The sequence below is a fragment of the Balaenoptera acutorostrata genome, chromosome 12 (genome assembly GCF_949987535.1).
Source record: "Balaenoptera acutorostrata chromosome 12, mBalAcu1.1, whole genome shotgun sequence".
NCBI classification, from domain to species: domain Eukaryota; kingdom Metazoa; phylum Chordata; class Mammalia; order Artiodactyla; family Balaenopteridae; genus Balaenoptera; species Balaenoptera acutorostrata.
In genome coordinates this window covers 75,313,288-75,338,105 of record NC_080075.1, presented here as the reverse complement: position 1 = coordinate 75,338,105, position 24,818 = coordinate 75,313,288, and the positions used below count along the sequence as shown (strand labels likewise).

The 24,818-nt window shown below is 37.0% G+C and overlaps 1 protein-coding gene across 6 annotated transcripts in view; it reads right to left on the bottom strand.

Moving 5' to 3' along the window:
- The window catches only part of ITSN2 (intersectin 2), a 162,689-nt gene that overhangs the window by 117,131 nt on the left and 20,740 nt on the right, over nucleotides 1–24,818 (bottom strand). For all 6 annotated transcript variants that reach the window (XM_057557880.1, XM_057557879.1, XM_057557878.1 and 3 more), the window contains exon 2: nucleotides 19,273–19,336. In XM_057557880.1, the coding sequence (XP_057413863.1) occupies nucleotides 19,273–19,303 (31 nt within the window). In that variant the 5' untranslated portion in view covers nucleotides 19,304–19,336. The remainder of the gene's footprint in view (nucleotides 1–19,272; nucleotides 19,337–24,818) is intronic.

The window sequence follows — 24,818 nt, the reverse complement described above, 5'->3', positions numbered from 1 at the left end:
TTCTACCCTTACCCCAGCAGCAATGTGTCTCTGCCTGTGTCCTTGGGGTGAGGCTTTACTGACCCCCTCTCAGTGGCTCAAGGTTTTTACTTAATAGGAAAAAAAGATGCAAGGAAATGCATGGTACTTCATGTCTGTCTGCCTACAGCTGCCTGCAACTGAGGTGGGGGCTCTTTCTGGTCTCCTGCACAGCCCCCATCTTTCTCATGAGCACCCGGTTAATGCACACAGGAAACAGCTTGTAAGTATAAACTCCCATTGTGTCTATGGCCCCCAGTTATTCCAGACCAACATGCTGGCCCTCACTTGTCTTTCGGTAGTTCATAAAAATTTTATCTTATTTCTGTAACAAATGCCCTACTTAGAGTACTGTTTGCATCCATAAAGTTTGAGGTTAAATTCTGTGGAGAACTGCTCCAACTTCATTGGACTCATAGAAATCCTTCAATTTGCCATCAGTCCCATGTTCCACCCTGCATTCCAGCCCCCTTTACTCAACAGCTCTATTGAAAACATCAGTCCATTTATTTATCAAACATGACTCTCCTATGCCTATGTTGAATCCAATCTATTCTGCTTCAAAATTTCTAGAAACTTTCAAAGTTTCTGGTACACCGATGGTGACGCGATTTCCTAAAGCTACCTTGGATTTTTTTTTTTTTATGTTCTCTTTGATAATTTAAATAGGGTCCAGGAAGAGAAAGGCCAATAACATAGAATTAAATCACTATCTTCAAACAAGACTTAGTGTTGAGTTATGAGTGCATATTTCAATAGGAACAACAAAGCAGCTCCAGAGAAGAAGGTGGTATGAGAGGTCTAGAAATATTCTATGAGGCAATTAAGGAACTAAAGATATTAAGCCTGAATAATCAAAGGTTACAGAAGAAAAAGTAGAAAAAAAATATCCTTTTTAAAAATCGCACCAAAATACAAAAATACTTATGGATAAACCTGACCAAGGAGGTGAAAGACTTATATGCTGAGAACTAAAACACTGATAAAGGAAATTGACCGCGATAGTGAAAGGCTCGCGCACCGCGATGAAGAGCGGTCCCCGCACCGCGATGAAGAGTGGCCCCCACTTGCCGCAACTAGAGAAAGCCCTCGCACGAACCGAAGACCCAACACAGCCAAAAATAAATAAATAAATAAATAAAGTAGCTATAAGACAATAAAAAAAAAAAAAAAAGGAAATTGAAGATGATTCAAAGAAATGGAAGGATACGCCATGCTCTTAGATTGGAAGAATTAACATTGTTAAAATGGCCATACTACCCAAAGCAATCTACAGATTTAATGTGATAGGGATCAAATTACCCATGACATTTTCCACAGAACTAGAAGAAATAATCCTAAAATTTATATGGAACCATAAAATACCCAGAATTGCCAAAGCAATCTGGAGGAAAAAGAACAAAGCTGGAGGCATAACCCTCCCAGACTTCAGACAACACTACAAAGCTACAGTAATCAAAACAGTGTGGTATTGGCACAAAAACAGACATATGGATCAATAGAACAGAATAGAGAGCCCAGAAATAGACACACACCTATGGGCAATTAATCTTCGACAAAGGAGGCAAGAATATACAATGGAGAAAAGAAAGTCTCTTCAGCAAGTGGTGCTGGGAAAGCTGGACAGCTGCATATAAATCAATGAAGTTAGAACACACCCTCACACCATATACAAAAATAAACTCCAAATGGCTTAAATACTTAAATATAAGATGACACCATAAAACTCCTAGAAGAGAACATAGGCAAAACATTCTCTGAAATAAATTGTACCAATATTTTCTTAAGTCAGTCTCCCAAGGCAATAGAAGTAAAAGCAAAAATAAACAAATGGGACCTAATCAATCTTATAAGCTTTTTTAAAAAACTTTTTATTTTATATTGGAGTATAGTTGATTAACAATGTTGTGTTAGTTTCAGGTGTACAGTACAGAGATTCAGTTATACATATACATGTATCTATTCTTCTGCAAATTCTTTTCTCATTTAGGTTGTTACATAATATTGAGCAGAGTTCCCTGTGCTATACAGTAGGTCCTTGTTGGTTACCCATTTTAAATACAGTAGTGTGTACATGTCAATCCCAAACTCCCTAACCATCCCTCCCTCCCACCAATCCCCCCTGGTAATCATAAGTTTGTCAAACTTACAAGCTTTTGCACAGCAAAGGAAACCATAAACAAAATGAAAAGACAACCTATGGACTGGGAGAAAATATTTGCAAATGATATGAATGACAAGGGCTTAATTTCCAAAATATACAAACAGCTTATACAATACAGTAATAAAAAATAACCCAATCAAAAAATGGGCAGAAGACCTAAATAGGCATTTCTCCAAAGAAGACATACAGATGGCCAATAGGCACATGAAAAGATGCTCAACATTGCTAATTATTAGAGAAATGCAAATCAAAAACCTACAATGAGGTACCACCTCACACTGGTCAGAATGGCCATCATTAAAAAGTCTACAAATAAATGCTGGAGAGGATGTGGAGAAAAGGGAACCCTTCTACACTCTTGATAGGAATGTAAATTAGTGCAGCCACTATGGAAAACAATATGGAGGTTCCTTAAAAAACTGAAAATAGAGTTGCCATTTGATCCAGCAATCCCACTCCTGGGCATATATCCAGATGAAACTATAATCCGAAAAGATACATTCACCCCAATGTTCATAGCAGCACTACTTACAACAGCCAAGACATGGAAGCAACCTAAAGGTCCACTGACAGATGAATGGATAAAGATGATGTGGTATGTATACACAAGGGAATACTACTCAGCCATTAAAAAGAATGAAATAATGCCTTTTGCAGCAAGATGGATGGACCTAGAGATGATCATACTAAGTGAAGTAAGTCAGAAAGAGAAAGACAAATACCATATGATATCACTTATATGTGGAATCTAAAATATGACACAAATGAACTTATTTATGAAACAGAAACAGGAAACAAACTTATGGTTACCAAAGGGGAAAGGGGGTGGGAGAGAGATAAATTAGGAGTTCGGGATTAGCAGATACAAACTACTATATATAAAATAAACAACAACTTCCTACTGTATAGCACAAGGAACTACATTCAATATTCTGTAATAAACCATAATGAAAAAGAATATGTATATGTATAACTGAATCACTTTGTTGTACACCAGAAACTATCACAACATTGTAAATCAACTATACTTCAGTTTAAAAAAAAGATTAAAGACATGGTAGCAACTGTAAGTGTTTCTACAAGCTGTTATGCAGAATAAGAAGTGGTTATTTGCCTTCCATACATGAATTAGGAAAAGGACCACCATTTTGAAGAAAGTTAGGACTGTTATGAAGAGGGAATCAACCCCACCAGCAATTACTCTTTTGTTACCAGAGGTGTTAAAACAGACAATGGTCTACTAAACCTGAAAATGTCTGAGGGTCTCTCAAGCCATGAAAAACAAACAATGATTTTATGATCCTTTCCATTTGCTCTGAACATGAGACCCAGTCTCAACTCACTACCCCCAAATACATCTTCACTCTCTTCCTTTCATAGCTAAACGGCAGCAGTGGAGCATAAAGGAACACAGTGGAGGTTCTCCTCCTGTGTGCTAACCAGTTTTGTGACTTGAGCAGGTCTTTAAACTTCCTCATCCTTTGTTTCCTTACCTAGGACTTGTTGTAAGAATGGTGTATGTAAAGATGATTTCAAAAGTATAAAGTATGTAGCAGGCAATACTTGACTACCCAATGTCCTACACCAGAGATATGCAACCCCTGGCTGAATCACCTGGGGAGCTTTAGGAGAAAAAAAGCTATTCCAGCAGACGAAGTAAATCAGGCTCTCTGGGGAATGAGGCACAAGCTTCACAATTTTTAAAAAGCTCTCCAGGTGATTCTTTTGTGCAGCCAGGGTGGGGAACCACTGTCCTATACAAACCAGGTTTGCACCTTGCCTCCTCTTCTTTCTATCACTCCGCCGAATATTCTGCTCCACCTCTACCCTTCCAGCCAACTCAGGACAACTAGCAAATAATGCTGTCCAAAGGCAACAACTGGTGGCTGTCAAAGTGAATTACGTGGTCTCTTTCTCCTAAGGATGCCACAGGCATCTTGCAATTATACCCTGTTAAAAGATGAGTTAATCTTATCTTACTTTTTACAGATCTTTTTTTAATCCCCTTTACCCTACTGTTCTCTCAACTCTTGACCATCTCAGAGAAACAACCTTCCCTGTCTTATCATTTGTTTTTAAAGTCCAACAACATTAGCAGCGTAATAGTACTTAGCAGAAGCAGCAACTACTATTTACTATTACTTTATACCAGCAACCATGCTAAGCATATTAATATTACGTTTCATTTTTACAACAGTTCCGTGAACAAGGTTTACACAAGTTACAGACGAAAAAAACAAAGCTAGGGAAGTTAAATAACTGGCCTAACACCAGATAGCTGATTTAATTTTTAGCTAGAATCTTCCTGTACTTTAGAGTATAACTCCAAAGTTTCTGCTCTTAACTATTACACCATATTGCTTCCCTGACTACTTTGATATTTATTTTAGTTTAGTAGTATTATTTTTGTAATTTAAAAATGACAAGCAACAAAATGTAAAGGAGATACATATAAATTGACATTTGAATATAAAAATATGTGTCTCTTTTACATGTCAAAGCAAACAAATTTTCCCTTGGAATAATGTATCTTAAAAAATTTGGGGGGAAATTCCCTGGCGGTCCAAGGACTCCATGCTTCCAGCACAGCGGGCCCAGGTTTGATCCCTGGTGGGGGAACTAAGATCCCGCAAGCCACGCAGCATGGCCAAAAATAAAAAAAAAAATTTTTGAACACTGATTATATAACAAATATGTAGAAAAATGTTAATCGTGATACTATTATTTACTATTTAACAAGAAAGAAATCTAGGGGCTTCCCTGGTGGTGCAGTGGTTGGGAGTCTGCCTGCCAGGGCGGGGGACGCGGGTTCGAGCCCTGGTCTGGGAGGATCCCACGTGCCGCGGAGCAGCTGGGCCCGTGGGCCACAGTTACTGAGCCTGAGCGTCTGGAGCCCGTGCTCCGCAACAAGAGGGGCCGCGATGGTGAGAGGCCCGCGCACCTTGATGAGGAGTGGCTCCCGCTTGCCGCAACTGGAGAAAGCCCTCGCACAGAAACGAAGACCCAACATAGCCATAAATAAATAAATAAATAAATACTAAAAAAAAAAAAAAAAAAAAAAAAGAAAAATCTATACAAAACAAAAACCAAGAATAACAAGAATGCTGGTAGTGGATCCCTATCACAGAAAAGTAAATTCTTACAAACGCCATATACATAACATCCTCTTTCTCATCCCGTGACATATGTTCCCTTTACTTGGATTGCCATTCATATCACCGTCTTCCATTTCAAACTTTCTCTTTCAAGGTCCAGGGCAGGTGTCACTTTCTCCAGGAGGTCCCTGACACCGGCAGGTCCAATTAATTGCTTCCTCCTCTAGATTCTCAAGAGACTTCTCCATGCTTCTACAGAGCACTTAAAAAGGTTCTGTAATTGTTTTCTATCCATCTGTTCTACCAGACTATGAGCCCTTGGAGGACAAGAGCTTTGTGTGTTTATCTTTCTATGCTCGGAACTGGCAGAGTACCCAGCACAAACACTTAAAAATGATCGAGGAATAAATGTCTGAAAAAATTAGAGGGAGTAGAGAAAAAGCAGAGAGGCAAGATCAGGGCTTGGGGAAAGACAAGAGTCATTTACAAATCTTTCTGTTGTCTATCCTTCACATATAGTTATATCAGCTCTCTGTGGAGGTCTTTAAAGCTATATATTCAACATGGCTAATAATCATCTATACTTTATTTCTGATTACCTTTTCAGTTTACTCAGCTTCTACCAATAAGAAACCAAATATGTTTAGGTATGTAAACTCACACATATTTGCTGACTATAGTCCATAAAAATCTGCCTTACAAAGTTGTTTCCAGGAATGCATATCACTGAAATACAGGTGCCCACTATGATTTTAAACACTAGGTGGATTTAATATTTCTTAGCCTTAAATGACTGGATTTTTTTAAAAAATCTATAAACATCCTCTCTTAAAGACAAGATTTAAGATTAGAGTTAAAAATAAAGAAACAGGGAATTTCCTCACAGTCCAGTGGTTAGGACTTGGTGCTTTCACTGCGGTGGCCCAGGTTCAATCCCTGGTAGGGGAACTAAGATCCCATAAGCCTTGCATTGGGGGTGGGGTTGGTGGGGTGGCGGGGGAGGAAGGGAGGGAGGGAGGAAGGAAAGAACAGATGTACTGAAGAACTAAAGACCTAAAATAGCTAAACCTACACACTTTTTAAATAAATACCATAGGGCTTCCCTGGTGGCGCAGTGGTTGAGAATCTGCCTGCTAATGCAGGGGACACGGGTTCGAGCCCTGGTCTGGGAAGATCCCACATGCCACGGAGCAGCTGGGCCCGTGAGCCACAATTGCTGAGCCTGCGCGTCTGGAGCCTGTGCCCCGCGACGGGAGGGGCCGCGATAGAGAAAGGCCCGCGCACCGCGATGAAGAGCGGTCCCCGCACCGCGATGAAGAGTGGCCCCCGCTTGCCGCAACTGGAGAAAGCCCTCGCACGAACCGAAGACCCAACACAGCCAAAAATAAATAAATAAATAAATAAATAAATAAGAAAATCCTTTAAAAAAAAAAAATACCATACACATGGTAAAAAAAACCCTACTTTATTAGTTTATCATAAAATAAATAAATTAACCAATCATGATTCCTGTGACTAGGAAGGCAAGTAGTGTGGCTACAGAACTGATTTAATACTGTACGACTTTGGAAAAATGATGCTGATGATAAAAAAATAATGACCACAACAAAAAGGATTATAAAGATGGAAGCAACTCACCTTTATTGAGCCCTATCGGTCAGGGACTTCAAATACAGTAACTCACTGACTGCCACCACTACCTTATACATAAGGTACTACACTATTACCCCCATTTTACAGATGAGGAAACCAAAACTCATCGTGGTAAAGTAACTTGCTCAAGGTCACACAACTAACAAGTGGCAGAACTGAGATTAGAACCTAGGTAGCCTGAACTCTCTACACTACACTGTCTCCCAATGTACATAGATAAGATGTTCACACTCTCTGTACCTTGATTGCCACCTCTATAAACAAGAGTATTACCTAACTCCTCAGGGTTGTTGTAAGGATTACACGTAATATGTAATATATCCACACTAAAAAACACTAAATATCATTTTTTATCTATTAGACTGACAAAATAACTAGCTAACATTTAACAAAACTTACCATGTGTCAGGTACTTTTCTAAGAGTTTTACACGTATTGTTTCTATTAAGTCTCACAAGAATTCTATCAGGTAGCTATTATTACTATCACTGTTTTTCAGAGGAGAAAACAGAGGCATGGTGAGATTAAATAATTTGTCCAAGGTAACAAAGTCAGCAAATGTTAAAGGCAGGATTAGAATCCATGCAGGCTTAATTAAGGGTCTTAATCTGCACCTTGATGATAATTAAAAAGAAACAGACCTACAAATATGTTGTCAGTTGATTTCAACAAAAATATCAAGATAATTCACTGGGGAAAGAATAGTCTTTTCAACAAATTGTGCTTAAAGAACTGGACATCCATATTAGAAAAAAAAGAATCTCAAACTTGTACCATATACAAAAATTAACTCTAAATGGATCATATCTAATGTACATATAAGGGCTAAATTATGAAACTTCCTGAAGAAAGCAAAGAAGAAAATCTCTGTGACTTTGGTTAAGGCAAGACTTTTTAGGACACAAATGGCACAAACCATTAAAAATTTTTCAATAAATTGAACTTCATCAAAATCTAAAACCTCTGCTCTCATAAAGACAGTGTTAAGAAAATGAAAAGATAAGCTACAGACTAGGAGGAAATATCTGCAAAACATATGTGATAAAGGACATATATGCAGCATATCTAAAGAACTACAGGTTCAACTCAAGAAGAAGACAATACCTGCTTTTAAAAATGGGCAAAAGATCTGAATAGACACATCAAAGATACACAGATGGCAAATACGCATATGACAAGATGTTCAATGACACTGATCATCAGGGAAGTGAATACAAAAACCACAATAAGATATCACTACATGCCTATTAGAATGTCTGGAATTAAAAAAATAAAAATGCTGGCAAAGATGCTGGGCAACCAAAACTCTCACACATTGCTGGTGGGAAGGCAAAGAGATAATTTGGAAAAGTCTGGCAACTTCTTATGAAGTTACCATAATAACACCCCAACAATAACCCTTGGGGATTTACTCAAGAGAAATAAAGACCTATTTCCAGATAAAAATCTGTCATCTGATGGTTATAGCAGGTTTAGACATTATGTCTAAAGTTCCAAAACCTGGAAGTAACCCAAATGCCTTTTGCAGATGAATGGGTAAACAAATTGTGGTACACATTTATACAATGGAATACTACTTGGCAAGAAAGAGAAAGATATACGCAACGCCATGGATGAATCACAAAAGTATTCTGTTAAGTGAAAGAAGCCACAAAGATACAAAAGGCTTCCTATTGTGTATTTCATTTATATAATATTCTGGAAAGACAAAACTATAGAGGCAGAAATCTGATCAGTGGTTGACAGTGGCTAAGGGTAAGGTGAAGGGACAAAGGGAAATTTTAGGTGATGGAAATGTTCCATATCCCAATTTACATGGCTATATACATTTGTCAAAACTCATCAAACTGTATTAAAAAGAGGTGAATTATATCTCAATAAACCCAACTTAAAACAAAAATATAAAGCATCTAACACATGCCTGTCACATGGAGAGTGCTAAATAAATTAGTTTCCTTACTCAACCCAATCCCAGGGAACAACATAATTAAGGAGAAGGCAGAGCATTAAAATATTTCTCAGGCTCTTCTTGTGATAAAGGTACTCTTGCCAGAAAATACTGAAAGTGAGGCTTTTTAGTCAGAAACCTTACGACTATTTTAAGTCTGAACAGTCTGGTTGGGGAAGCTTGAGCTGCTCTAACATACATCATCCCCAGGCAGTGACAGACTGCTATCCTAAGACTACAGAGAAGTCTGTTGCAGCAGAAGGGAATCTGTGTCAATCCTTATCACATTATAACACTTTGTTATATACTACTATCTCCTCACCCTTCTTTGGGTACCTGTTTTTGCAGTGGCCAACTCACCCTATCTGATAATGCTTACTGCTTAGTTCTTCATGACTCCAACCAGCAAACTTGACACCTTCATATATTGTACATTCTTTCAACAAACATTTATAGGGCACCAATGTGTGTAAGGACGAGTGGTACAAAAATAAAATGAACCCCTTAAATGAGCTCAGAGACTTTCTAATATTTAAGGGACACCACCAGCCAAGAAAGTCACACACAACAATCATGATTAAATATTATCATGATTAATGTTACTAACAGAATAAAAATGTTCTAAGTCATATGAGAAGGAATAATTTTTAAGTAGTATCCAATAGTCTTCATATCTGAACACTTCCCCAAAAATGACCATATTAAAACAGAAGTTATTAACGCACTAGAATTTTACAGAAAGGAAAAGTCACATAGAAATAAGAAAACTATGAAATATATGTAATTCAAAGCCAATTTAAAAATAGTTGATCCAATTCTAGCTTTCTTATTTAGAATATATACTAACAGAACCTTTTAAAGAGCCAACAGTCTATTATTTTGAACTTCAAGTAAAATATATCCTAAGGTTAATCTACATTTATTCATAAGTCTTATAGAAAGGCAGGAAAATCTAAGTTTTGGGGTTGATGTTTTCAATATTTCCTTAAAAATCTAAAATCTTTTACATTGTCTGATGATCACTTTAGAAATCTATTACAATTCTATCCACTGCCCCTCAATTCATCACTAAATTGAAAATGTGGTATTTTCATAAAGATTTATGTTGCTTAGTCTCATCTACTGGCTCTGTCAAATATGTTCTTATTGTCTATGTAGCAGGAAAAATACACGTTTACAGAACATCCACGGTATGCTAGATCCCATGCAGTAAGTAGTGTCATCCCTGTTTTACATATATAGATATACATACATATGCATATGTTCATACACACACACAAATAAGTTCCACATGTTTAAGCTGCATAGCTGGGTAGTGGCACAGCAGTATTCTAACACATAATTCTGAACATACACGATTCAGAAAGGTTATATCCCACTTGTATGCTATAAAAATTAAATGATATCAGAAATAGTCTTCACTGGTACATTTCTCCAATTCAAAGTAATAGTCAAATGATATATGTTGACCCAGTACTAACTTAAATCTCTAAAACACAACTGGAATACTGGTGTAGACAGAACTAAAGTCTCAACTGTAGGGACCTGAGTAATAAATGCTTGGGTTGTTATATATGCAGTACAACACTACAGCTGATTCTACAGGTCCAAAGCGCAACAAAAATTTCTTAATTACACAGTTGAAAACAGTAACGAGCTCTAAAATTCTAAAAAGGTAATAAAGCTCTAAAATTAAAAATGGTATTTTTTTCCTCCTAAAGCCAACAGCTGTTCCTTTTCTCTCCTTCTCCCTTCTCTCTTCCACATTTTAGACAAAGCCACTGTCATGGACTTCAGCGCTTCATACTCACATAACCAGTCTTTAGTACCTCCATAATTTTGACTGAAACAAGCCACATTACACTACAATATCAACTGGTAGCAACATGTATCTGAAGTGGCCTCTTGCCTATCACCTTATGTCTCATATATCATGCCCTCTGTATTTAAAATTTCATTAAATTTTTGAAAAGCAGAAAGCAAACCTACCATGATTAAGGAAGGCTTTGGCAAGGATGATTCTGCTGCTGCAGAAGACACCAGAAGTAAAAATCACAAGTGGTTAAAAATACAATGCAATGATCTTTTTTAGTTCTGTTAAGGAGATGGGAGGTGAAGCAAACAGACTAAGAAAAGAATATCTGTTCAACAGAGCTTTCTGAGATGTATCTGCATTGTCCAATACAGTAGTCACTAGCCATACATGGATTTGAGCACTTGAAATGTGGCTGTGTGACTGAGGAACTGAATTTTTTATTTTACTTAACTCTTATTAATTTAAATTTAATTTTTATTAATCTAAATATAAATTTAAATAGCCACATGTAGCTAATGGCTACTATATTAGACAACACAGCTCTAAGAGCCAAAAAAGTCTAAAACGTCTATGGTTAGTCTCAGAATGATAAAGTAGACATGGCAAAATTTGAAGACTGTGTCAGAAGTATTAGGCAAATAGCTTGGTGTAGGAGGAGCACTTAGAGACAAGTTCCAATGGTACTGGGCATGAAAAAATTTTAACCCAATCAATAACTGAGAATTTATTAAAGGAGCAAACACTGCTTTTGAAGGTTCTGTGCTATACATGGATGCTTATTTCAAAAAGATCTTAAACCCTGAATTTGACTTAAATTAGATATATACAAGATTATCTTCAATCTTCAGCTACCTTATAAACTAAGTAGGAGGATAAGTACCTCCTAAGTACTAGAGTCTGCATTAGCTGTCAGTTCCTCAGAAGTTTAAAAAAACTGACAATTATGCAGCCTGTGGAAGGAAAACCACATTCACAGAAAGATAGACAAGATGAAAAGGCAGAGGACTTTGTACCAGATGAAGGAACAAGATAAAACCCCAGAAAAATAAATAAATGAAGTGGAGATAGGCAACCTTCCAGAAAAAGATTTCAGAATAACGATAGTGAAGATGATCCAGGACCTCGGAAAAAGAATGGAGGCAAAGATCGAGAAGATGCAAGAAATGTTTAACAAAGACCTGGAAGAATTAATGAACACCTAGAAGAATCAAAGAACAAACAAACAGAGATGAACAATACGATAACTGAAATGAAAAATACACAGAAGGAATCAATAGCAGCAAAACTGAGGCAGAAGAACAGATAAGTTACCTGGAAGACAGAATGGTGGAATTCACTGCCGCAGAACAGAATAAAGAAAAAAAAAATGAAAAGAAATGAAGACAGCCTAAGAGACCTCTGGGACAACATTAAATGCAACAACATTCGCATTATAGGGGTCCCAGAAGGAGAAGAGAGAGAGGAAGGACCAGAGAAAATATTTGAAGAGATTATAGTCGAAAACTTCCCTAACATGGGAAAGGAAACAGCCACCCAAGTCGAGGAAGTGCAGAGAGTCACAGGCAGGATAAACCCAAGGAGAAACATGCCGAGAGACATAGTAATCAAACTGACAACAATTAAAGACAAAAAATAATTATTGAAAGCAACAAGAGAAAAACGACAACATACAAGGGAACTCCCATAAGGTTAACAGCTGATTTCTCAGCAGAAACTCTACAAGCCAGAAGGGAGTGACATGATATATTTAAAGTGATGAAAGGGAAGAACCTACAACCAAGATTACTCTATAAGGCAAGGATCTCATTCAGATTCAATGGAGAAATCAAAAGCTTTACAGACAAGCAAAAGCTAAGAGAATTCAGCACCACCAAACCAGCGCTACAACAAATGATAAAGGAACTGCTCTAAGTGGGAAACACAAGAGAAGAAAAGGACCTATGAAAACAAACCCAAAACAATTAAGAAAATGGTCATAGGAACATACATATCGATAATTACCTTAAACATGAATGGATTAAATGCTCCAACCAAAAGACACAGGCTTGCTGAATGGATACAAAAACAAGACCCATATACATGCTGTCTACAAGAGACCCACTTCAGACCTAGGGACACATACAGACTGAAAGTGAGGGGATGGAAAAAGATATTCCATGCAAATGGAAATCAAAAGAAAGCTGGAGTAGCACTACTCATATCAGATAAAATAGACTTTAAAATAAAGAATGTTATAAGAGACAAGGAAGGACACTACATAATGATCAAGGGATCAATCCAAGAAGAAGATATAACAATTATAAATATATATGCACCCAACATAGGAGCACCTCAATACATAAGGCAACTGCTAACAGCTATAAAAGAGGAAATCGACAGTAACACAGTAATAGTGGGGGACTTCAACACCTCACTTACACCAATGGACAGATCATCCAGACAGGAAATTAATAAGGAAACACAAGTTTTAAATGATACAATAGACCAGATAGACTTAATTGACATTTATAGGACATTCCATCCAAAAACAGCAGATTACACTTTCTTCTCAAATGCACATGGAACATTCTCCAGGAAAGGTCACATCTTGGGCCACAAATCAAGCCTCAGTAAATTTAAGAAAATTGAAATCATATCAAGCATCTTTGCTGACCACAGCACTATGAGATTAGAAATGAATTACAGGGAAAAAAATGTAAAAAACACAAACACATGGAGGCTAAACAATACATTACTAAATAACCAAGAGATCAATGAAGAAATCAAAGAGGAAATAAAAATACCTAGAGACAAATTACAATGAAAACACGACGATCCAAAACCTGTAGGACGCAGCAAAAGTAGTTCTAAGAGGGAAGTTTAAAGCAATACAAGCCTACCTCAAGAAACAAGAAAAATCTCAAATAAACAATCTAACCTTACACCTAAAGGAACTAGAGAAAGAAGAACAAACAAAACCCAAAGTTAGCAGAAGGAAAAATATCATAAATATCAGAGCAGAAATAAATGAAACAGAAACAAAGGAAACAACAGCAAAGATCAATAAAACTAAAAGCTGGTTCTTTGAGAAGATAAACAAAATTGATAAACCATTAGCCAGACTCATCAAGAAAAAGAGGGAGAGGACTCAAATCAATAAAATTAGAAATGAAAAAGGAGAAGTTACAACAGATACCGCAGAAATACAAAGCATCCTAAGAGACTACTACAAGCAACTCTATGACAATAACATGGACAACCTGGAAGAAATGGACAAATTCTTAGAAAGGTATAACCTTCCAAGACTAGACCAGGAAGAAAGAGAAAATATGAACAGACCAATCATAAGTAATGAAATTGAAACTGTGATTAAAAATCTTCCAACAAACAAAAGTCCAGGACCAGATGGCTTCACAGGTGAACTCTATCAAACATTTAGAGAAGAGCTAACACCCATCCTTCTCAAACTCTTCCAAAAAATTGCAGAGGAAGGAACACTCCCAAACTCATTCTATGAGGCCACCATCACACTGATACCAAAAACAGACAAAGATACTACAAAAAAAGAAAATTACAGACCAATATCACTCATGAATATAGATGCAAACATCCTCAACAAAATACTAGCAAACAGAATCGAACAGCACACTAAAAGGATCATACACCACGATCAAGTGGGATTTATCCCAGGGATGCAAGGATTCTTCAATATACGCAAATCAATCAATGGGATACACCATATTAACAAATTGAAGAAGAAAAACCATATGATCATCTCAATAGATGCAGAAAAAGCTTTTGACAAAATTCAACACCCATTTATGATAAAAACTCTCCAGAAAGTGGGCATAGAGGAAACCTACCTCAACATAATAAAGGCCATATACGACAAACCCACAGCAAACATCATTCTCAATGGTGAAAAACTGAAAGCATTTCCTCTAAGATCAGGAACAAGACAAGGATGTCCACTCTCACCACTATTATTCAACATAGTTTTGGAAGTCCTAGCCATGGCAATCAGAGACGAAAAAGAAATAAAAGGAATATAAATTGAAAAGAAGAAGTAAAACTGTCACTGTTTGCAGATGACATGATACTATACATAGAGAATCCTAAAGATGCCACCAGAAAACTACTAGAGCTAATCAATGAATCTGGTAAAGTTGCAGGATACAAAATTAATGCACAGAAATCTCTTGCATTCCTATATACTAATGATGAAAAATCTGAAAGAGAAATTAAGGAAACACTCCCATTTACCATTGCAACAAAAAAGAATAAAATACCTAGGAATAAACCTACCTAGGGAGACAAAAGACCTGTATGCAGAAAACTATAAGACACTGATGAAAGAAATTAAAGATGATACAAAGAGATGGAGAGATATACCATGTTCCTGGATTATAAGAATCAATATTGTGAAAATGACTATACTACCCAAAGCAGTCTACAGATTCAATGCAATTCCTATCAAATTTCCAATGGCATTTTTTACAGAAATAGAACAAAAAATCTTAAAATTTGTATGGAGACACAAAGACCCCGAATAGCCAAAGCAGTCCTGAGGGAAAAAAACAGAGCTGGAGCAATCAGACTACCTGACTTCAGACTATACTACAAAGCTACAGTAATCAAGACAATATGGTACTGGCACAAAAATAGAAATATAGATCAATGGAGCAGGATAGAAAGCCCAGAGGTAAACCCACACACCTATGGTCAACTAATCTATGACAAAGGAGGCAAGGATATACAATGGAGAAAAGACAGTGTCTTCAATAAATGGTGTTGGGAAAACTGGACAGCTACATGTAAATGAATGAAATTAGAACACTCCCTAACACCATACACAAAAATAAACTCAAAATGGATTAGAGACCTAAATGTTAAGACCGGACACTATAAAACTCTTAGAGGAAAACATAGGAAGAACACTCTTTGACATAAATCACAGCAAGATCTTTTTTGATCCACCTCCTAGAGTAATGGAAATAAAAACAAAAATAAACAAATGGGACCTAATGAAAGTTAAAAGCTTTTGCACAGCAAAGGAAACTACAAATAAGACAAAAAGACAACCCTCAGAATGGGAGAAAATATTTGCAAACGAACCAACGGACAAAGGATTAATCTCCAAAATATATAAACAGCTCATGCAGCTCAATATTAAAAAAACAAACGGGCTTCCCTGGTGGCGCAGTGGTTGAGAATCTGCCTGCCAATGCAGGGGGCACGGGTTCGAGCCCTGGTCTGGGAAGATCCCACATGCCGCGGAGCAGCTGGGCCCGTGAGCCACAACTACTGAGCCTGCGCGTCTGGAGCCTGTGATCCGCAACAAGAGGGGCCGCGATAGTGAGTGGCCCGCGCACCACGATGAAGAGTGGCCCCCGCTTGCCGCAACTAGAGAAAGCCCTCGCACAGAAACGAAGACCCAGCACAGCCATAAATAAATAAATAAATAAAACTCTGTAACCATTTAAAAAAAAAAAAAAAACCCAATCCAAAAATGGGCAGAAGACCTAAATAGACATTTCTCCAAAGAAGACATACAGATGGCCACGAAGCACATGAAAAGCTGCTCAACTAATTATTAGAGAAATGCAAATCAAAACTACCATGAGGCATCACCTTACACCATTAGAATGGGCATCATCAGAAAATCTACAAACAACAAATGCTGGAGAGGGTGTGGAGAGTTCTTCTTGCACTGTTGGTGGGAATGTAAATTGATACAGCCACTATAGAACAGTATGGAGGTTCCTTAAAAAACTAAAAATAGAATTACCATATGGCTCAGCAATCTCACTACTGGGCATATACCCAGAGAAAACCATAATTCAAAAAGACACATGCACCCCAATGTTCACTGCAGCACTATTTACAATAGCCAGGTCATGGAAGCAACCTAAATGCCCATCGACAGATGAATGGATAAAGAAGATGTGGTACATGTGTACAATGGAATAGTACTCAGCCATAAAAAGGAACGAAATTGGGTCATTTGTTGAGACGTGGCTGGATCTAGAGACTGTCATACAGAGTGAAGTAAGTCAGAAAGAGAAAAACAAATATCGTATATTAACGCATATATGTGGAACCTAGAAAAATGGTACAGATGAACCGGTTTGCAGGGCAGAAATAGAGACACAGATGTAGAGAACAAACGTATGGACAACAAGGGGGGAAAGTGGCGGGGGGGGGTGGTGGTGGGATGAATTGGGAGATTGGAATTGACATACATACACTAATATGTATAAAATGCATAACTAATAAGAGCCTGCTGTATAAAAAAATAAAATTAAATTAAAAAAAAAAGTTTAAAAAAATTACTATCTTGGGCTTCCCTGGTGGCGCAGTGGTTGAGACTCCGCCTGCCAATGCAGGGGACACAGGTTCGAGCCCTGGTCTGGGAAGATCTCACATGCCGCAGAGCGGCTGGGCCCATGAGCCATAATTACTGAGCCTGCGCGTCTGAAGCCTGTGTTCCGCAACAAGAGAGGCCGTGATAGTAAGAGGCCCGCGCACCGCAATGAAAAGTGGCCCCCGCTTGCCACAGCTAGAGAAAGCCCTCGCACAGAAACGAAGACCCAACACAGCCATAAATAAATAAATAAAAATTAAAAAAATAAAAAAGATATCTTATTCCATAATTTTTAAAAAAATTACTATCTTTATTCCTATATACTACTCCTAAATTAACTTTACAACATTTTAGACAATTATTCAAGTAATCTTTTTTTGTTATTGAACATCATTTGTTTCCAATATTTTATGTATAATGCAATGAGCTACAAAGTGATCCGTAAATGTTCAGAGAATGGAAAAAAAAAACAAAATGAAGAAAGACCAGGTCTGTACTGATTTCTTTCATGTTCATTTTGTTTATAAACCTGCTTAACATGTTGGTTGAAGTTTATAACTAAACAATGTGTTTACAGCAAACTCCTTTGTATGGGGCATATAAATCCTCAAATTTGAGTAGAGCACATTAGTACTACAATTATTACCCTGACTCTAAACTTAACATTTATCACTCATTATTGAAAAAAAATTAATTTCAAAAAATTATCCATGGCCTCAAATAATCTTTATAATCCCATACCATTTCCAGAGAAGGACAAAGGCTCACATGTGAAAAGGCAAAAAACAACAAAACCCTTACCTCAAGTCCATCCTTAAATGACAGAATCCTACACACACCTGAATTTATTTTTACGTTTTATGCAAATAATTCATTTTTCTAAAACTTTTCTAAATCTCGCAAGGTCAATCCTGAGTCTTAAAACTTTAGATATACAACATACATTTTCTTTATTAACAATGTACTGATTTGGGCTTCCCTGGTGGCGCAGTGGTTAAGAATCCGCCTGCCAATGCAGGGGACATGGGTTCGAGCCCTGGTCCTGGAAGATCCCACATGCCGCAGAGCAACTAAGTCCATGTGCCACACTACTGAGCCTGTGTTCTAGAGCCCACGAGCCACAACTACTGAGCCCACGTGCCACAACTACTGAGCCCACGTGCCACAACTACTTAAGCCTGCTCGCCTAGAGCCCGTACTCTGCAACAAGAAAAGCCACCACAATGAGAAGCCTGTGCATCGCAACAAAGACCCAACGAAGCCAAAAATAAATAAATAAATAAATTTAAAACAACAACAACAACAAAAAACAATGTACTGATCTGGCCCTATGAGTGAGAACATGTTTTTTTTTTTTTTTAAATGTAACTGATCAAATACTAGATGGTAACATTAACACAATCCCTTTGTGAAGGTGGTGGAATTATTGGTGATTTTTTCCTCTTTTTTTCCTTCTAGTGTTCTTTACTATTATGGTTTTCAATTCAAGTGTTAAAGAGTTATTGACTGGACCCTCTATTTCTTTATATTTTTAATTAGCTAATAAAATTTACCTCAAAGTTAAGAACTCAGCATCTTTGATTTGTTTAGTGATTTAAAAATATAATGCATATTCTCAATTATAAATGACATACACAGTAACAAGACCTATTAAGGGTAATTAATGTGTATCTGGGAAATAAAGCTAGAATCAGAAAAAAAAACTTTAAAAACTTTTTATTTTTGCAATTACTTAAACATTTTCCTCTAATATGTTTCCTATTAAACAACTGGGTATAGGCATACATAATCCTTTATAAAAGGGAAAACGAACCAATTTTATATGTATATTAATAATTGAATATTTACTGGTTTAATCAGTTTACAATCATCTCATGCTATCAAAAACACCTTTAATATTCTCCACTTATGGCACTAAGCTTTTCGTCCTCCAGTTTTACGCATTAAACACAATGTTTGTTTAGGTTATCCTTAACTGCTCCAAGGCAAGCACCACATTCCAGATGATACTGCAGAACATGCTTATACTGAGCCGTGGGATTTACTGCATAATATTCTAATAGAAGATACATGCAGTGTTCTGAAATAAACTATCTAAATACTTTCAACGAGAATACTTTAAGTTTTTCATTTATAAGTTTAAGGAAAAATATCTAAATGGATATTTTATAACCTCTACCAAAGAAAAAAAATCTCATAACCTCTTTATCTTGCCACAAGCACGAAGCTACTTACCATTCAGAGCTGTGGGAAACTGAGCCATCATGGTCCTGAATTTTCCTTGCTAGCACTCAGCCATCTACAACATGAAAACATTGTGCCATTAATAACACAACAAGGGCAGATTGCAGCTTAGTGCTTCCGCTAAGGAGTAGGAATGTCTGTCCCCTTCAGCTCACACTTCCAGCAAAAAACAATGCAGGGCTTCGGCTGCTGCCGAACACAGAATTTACATTTGGGGAAGGGTAGGAGATTTTGTTGGGTAATGGTGCTGCCTTTAAAATAAAACTATTTAATAGAAAAACAGTCATATTTAATAGCAAATACTTAATAGAGAAACCTTTGGCATGAACCAATTTTGTAGAAATTAACTTGGGAAAGAGGAGGGTTGTTACAACTAGGCTAGAATTTATTTCAAAGAAATCAACTCTATAAATTAATTGTACAATAACATGGAAATCCATAATACTCTTCTTCAAAAAAAAAAAATCCCCAAACAAGAAAAATATCCAAAATAAATGTAGCATAGTTGTAATTAAGTTCTACAGGTTTATAAAAATGGACTAAAAGTAACTATTAAAACATGTATGTTGGGCTTCCCTGGTGGCGCAGTGGTTAAGAATCCCCCTGCCAGTGCAGGGGACATGGGTTCGAGCCCTGGTGCGGGAAGATCCCACATGCCGCAGTGCGCGGGCTTCTCATTTAAATATTAACATTTTTAGAAGCCTGAGGAAAAATGTTTGCACAAGTCATCTGAACAAAGAAGGCATAAAGAGTTGCATGTCGTGGTGGAAGGTGTCACCAGAGAAGTTGGCTGACTAGCTGCCAAGAAGTGTTACAAGGTACCATATCATAGTGAATGCAGTGTGCTCAAGGAGAGAGATGACTGTACCAGTAGGACCACCAAGGTAAGTCATGAAAAAACTGGTATATAAATCCAGTTTGTTCATTTACAACGATAAATTTAATGGCTAAGAGAACAAACAGCAGCTTTTCTTCCTATAAAGCAAACAATCATCTACTAAATTTTGGCCAGATCATTGCGTGGTGAGCAAAGGGATTTAACTGTGATTAAAATGCTTAACGGTATCAGGCATCAGCAGTCTGACACATCTACCTACACAACAGGGTAAGCAAGGACTGGGCAGCAGGGATGAGCAAACCCCCAATAATGCTTGGAATGGCACTGCCAGTTTTAGTCTTCTGACTCCCAGCTTTTCTGTATGTTACCATGATATACCACCCTCCCTCTCAAAGTGCACATTCTTTTTTTAAGCTTCACTGCAATGGAACTTTAAACCTTTTACAACACTTAGACTTCACCTGTCACTACACTCTTCTTAGGTAGGAGGAAATTTTACCCATGTACCAGTTAGTTTTCTTCACTCCTTTCTCAAAAGGTAATGTTAACTCCAGGTTTGGAGTTGCTTACTATACAGAAAAATAATACCTAAACTATGGTGGGGTGGTCAAGAACTCCTAGAGGAGGTACTGTGTAGAGCTTCAACAGGTGAGTAAGAATTAGTTATAACTATAATGTTAAGAACCTTGTACTTGAACCTGTGGCTGACAAGTTTTAAAAGGTTTTAAGGAGGGACACAGTCATATTTCACTTAAAATAAGACACTCAATTGTGAAGAAAAGGCCAAGACTGCATCGGGGAGATCAGTTAGAATATCTGGCACAGATGAGAATGCTATCTGGCACCTGATCTAGAACAGTGGCCTCAGGAAGAGAGGAGAAGGGATGAACTGGAGAAGCAATGAAGTGTTTAAAGCAGGTGGAACTCAGGGACTCTTTAGACATAAGAGATCATGGAGAAAAAGGAAGCAAAGAGACGACTCCCAGAATGATACTCTGTGAGACTGGGTGAAGCGTGGTGTCACCAGCTAAATAAAGTGAACACAGAAGGAAATTTCATAAATCAAGTTTTGATTACAACTTCCTCAACTATAGAAATTCTACAAACAAGTATAACACTTTTACCTCCCCAATTTTAAATTATTACAAGTAATGTTAAACCAAAATAAGCCAAATCTTGCAAAGAAACTACTGACTTAAGATATGCAGTAGCTAGGACCCCTATTTTATTAGGAGAGAATTTTTTCCCCCAAATTTTATTTTTTTTAATTTATTTTTTTAGGCAAAATATACTTTAATATATCTGAAAATACAGTTAACAATAATTGCTACCATAAGTATAACTTTTAAAAAGATTTCCTTGACTCCTTTTTGTTCTAATCTTCATTCTGCTTGATTAATTTGTAATCGCAAACTATTTACTTTGTACTCTAATATGTTTACTGCATCCACTTTTTTAAAATTAATGTTATTGGAGTATAGTTGCTTTACAATGTTGTGTTAGTTTCTACTGTACAGCAAAGTGAATCAGCTATACGTATACATATGTCCCCTCTTTTTTGGATTTCCTTCCCATTTAGGTCACCACACAGCACTGGATAGAGTTCCCTGAGCTATACAGTAGGTTCTCATTAGTTATCTATTTTATACATAGTATAAACAGTGTATGTATGTCAATCTCAATCTCCCAATTCATCCCACACCCCCCTCCTGAGATTTTTTAAATGTGGGAGAAATCCTCCAAAAGCATTACCTACAATGCATTTTATAACTGCATAAAAGCATGTGCATTTCCAAAGACAGCTTAAAGAAAAAGCACAGGCTTACAAAAGACAAATAAGGAATAGGATCCCACAGTCACAAAGCCTTTATCAGTTAGACCTAGGTCTAAAACTTACAGATCATCTATCTAGAACCTCTAGCTAGTCATCATGTACTCTGTGGATACAACAGAATGCCACATAACAAATGCTCAATAATCACAGGTATAATCCTGAAATAAAACCAAAGAAATGAATCAAATAATGTGAGGGGCAGGGAGGGCAAATCCTCTTAGAGAAGCTGAAGGTACTGGTATTACAGAATATTCTTCACCTGGTACATGGGATTTAGCCACCCATGCACACCGGTACCACATTATAACATGTATGTACATAGGTTACATCTGATTGACTGTGGTAACATCTGAATATGGTAGCATAATTTGTTGGAATCAATAAGCTTCTTTTTTAAACTTTTATATATGCTATATTTAGGAATTTTTAATGCAAAATATTACATTATCTTTGCCCAACTGTATCTGGATTGTTCAGATGACTTTTTAAAAATTTATTTATATATATGTTTGTATGTGTATATATATTTCAGATTATTTTCCATTATAGGTTATTACAAGATATTGAATATAGTTCCCTGCATTATACAGTAAATCCTTGTTGCTTATCTATTTTATGTATAGTAGTTTGTATCTGTTAATCCCATACTCCTAATTTATCCCTCCCCACTCCCTTTCCCCTTTGGTAGCTGTAAGTTTGTTTTCTGTTTGAGTCTGTTTCTCTTCAGTATATAGATTCATTTGTATTATTTTTTTAGATTCCACATATAAGTGATATAATATTTGTCTTTCTCTGCCTGACTTACTTCATTTAGTATGATATTCTCTTGGTCCATCCATAGAACCATTAAGCTTTTAAAGTCTACCATTTCATATCTGTTATGTTTATACCAATTCTCTCTGGCCTGTCGTAGAATAATTACTTCACGCTTAACAATTCTAATCTATATTTGCAGAGAAATAATAGTAACTGAAAATTTGAAAAATACAACAGATACATTTGATGTTTTTTTAAAAAATCAACATTTTTACATTATGTAATCATAAAAGTTACTATTTACTAAGTGCTTACTATCAATGCAGTACACTTTATTAATTATCTATCTGTCTTGTTCAATAGTCATTGAGAATCTAAAATATTTCAGGTTCTATACAAGGAGCTTCACACACAGGAGCTTGCAGACTAGTCTAACAGGTGCCAGACAATGCTAGGTACCTTTGATAATACTAATAATCCTCACAATATCCCTGGAGGACAGAGATACTGTACTCATTTCACACTTGAAGAAACTGAACTATTAAATTACTTGACAAAATTTAGTAAGTGATGAAGCCAGGATGCAATCCTAAACCTAATTCTAAAGCCCATGAACTTCCCATGGACTTTATCTGCCTTTTCCTCTCTTAAATGGGGATGATAATTAATGCTGAGTGGGTCACAGGTTCCTGCAAGCAGCAGATCAACTTCCTCTTGCTACATTTCTAAGGGAAAGAAACACAAGCCAGAGACGCCCTCCAACACTTAGGTCTACAGCAATCACATACATAAATTAGGGAGTGTTAAATTATTTCTTACCTCTTGGTATAACCCTCTGAGAGGAAGAAAAGGATAATCAGCATCTCCCCAGTTACAGGGCTGATGTCTGTTTCAGGCATGTATGATTGAAATCAGCATCCAATAAACACCTCTCTCTACTCCTTAAAGGGGGTAACGTAATGATCGGCAATCTTGGCAGTTTGCAGTTATCATATAATCTGAACACTGTGCTAATTATCAATGGTTTTAGAATATTTATGTGGAGATTTTCCTGCTCATAGATGGAGAACAGACATTGTTACCTTTTTAGAAACCAAGAAAATATGTGTGGTAGATAGCAGGCATAAGGCAAAGACCACTGCTTCAATTTAATATAATCCAAATGCAATTTGGAGAATGTGGTAAATATATTCATACTAAGGCAGAGAAAAGCAGAAATGCTTGAATAGGAGTAGGAAATCCTTCTTCTACAAAGGGTCAGTAAGACCCAGCAGGAAACAAAATTGTAGCCATTATAAATAAAAAGTAGTTCAATTAAGGTTGCATTTGTTTAGAAGCACAGAATCATAAGGAAACAATTACAGTAATTATTTAGTCTAAAACCCTCAATTTTCAAGATGGGAAAACTAAAAGACTTCTATGAGCTCAAATAGCTAGTCAGTAGCAAAACTGGTCCTAGAAACCACATTTCTTATGTCCAATGCTTTGTTTTTAAGTTTCCCAACTGCCTGATTATATCACCTGGGACATTTTCTAGTTCTACAGATTCCCAGGCCCATCACCGGGAGATTGTGACTCCGTAAGTGGGTCACTACATTAATTAGGGCATGAACCTCCTAAAATGGTCTTCCTGCCTTCCACAGAGCTACTACTTTTTTCCACAACATCCACTGATGCCCTTCTACTTAAATTCGCCCACTTATTACAAGTTGAAGCCCAAACTCCTTAGTATGAAATATGGCACCCCTGAAAATCCCACCCCAATCTACTTTACCACACGCACGTCTAGACACTTCCCCTAGATTCAGATGTCCTAAGTACACCAACCTTTCCTTGAAGCAGAGAGGTTTTTTTCACTCCCCTCTTCCTTTGTAAAGAGCTGTTCCCTCTGTCACGTTCACCACACTTTCTTCTCATTCTTCAACTCCCAACTCAAATGTCACCTCTTCTTTGGAAGACTTCTGTCCTCTCGGGTAGTTAGTCACTATCTCCTAGGTATGCCCATAACACTGTTCATGCCACAATAACTTCATTTATCATACTGTATCCCAATTTCACATGTTTGCCTGTTTCACTTGTTCTGGACACAGACCATTTTTTATTTACCTC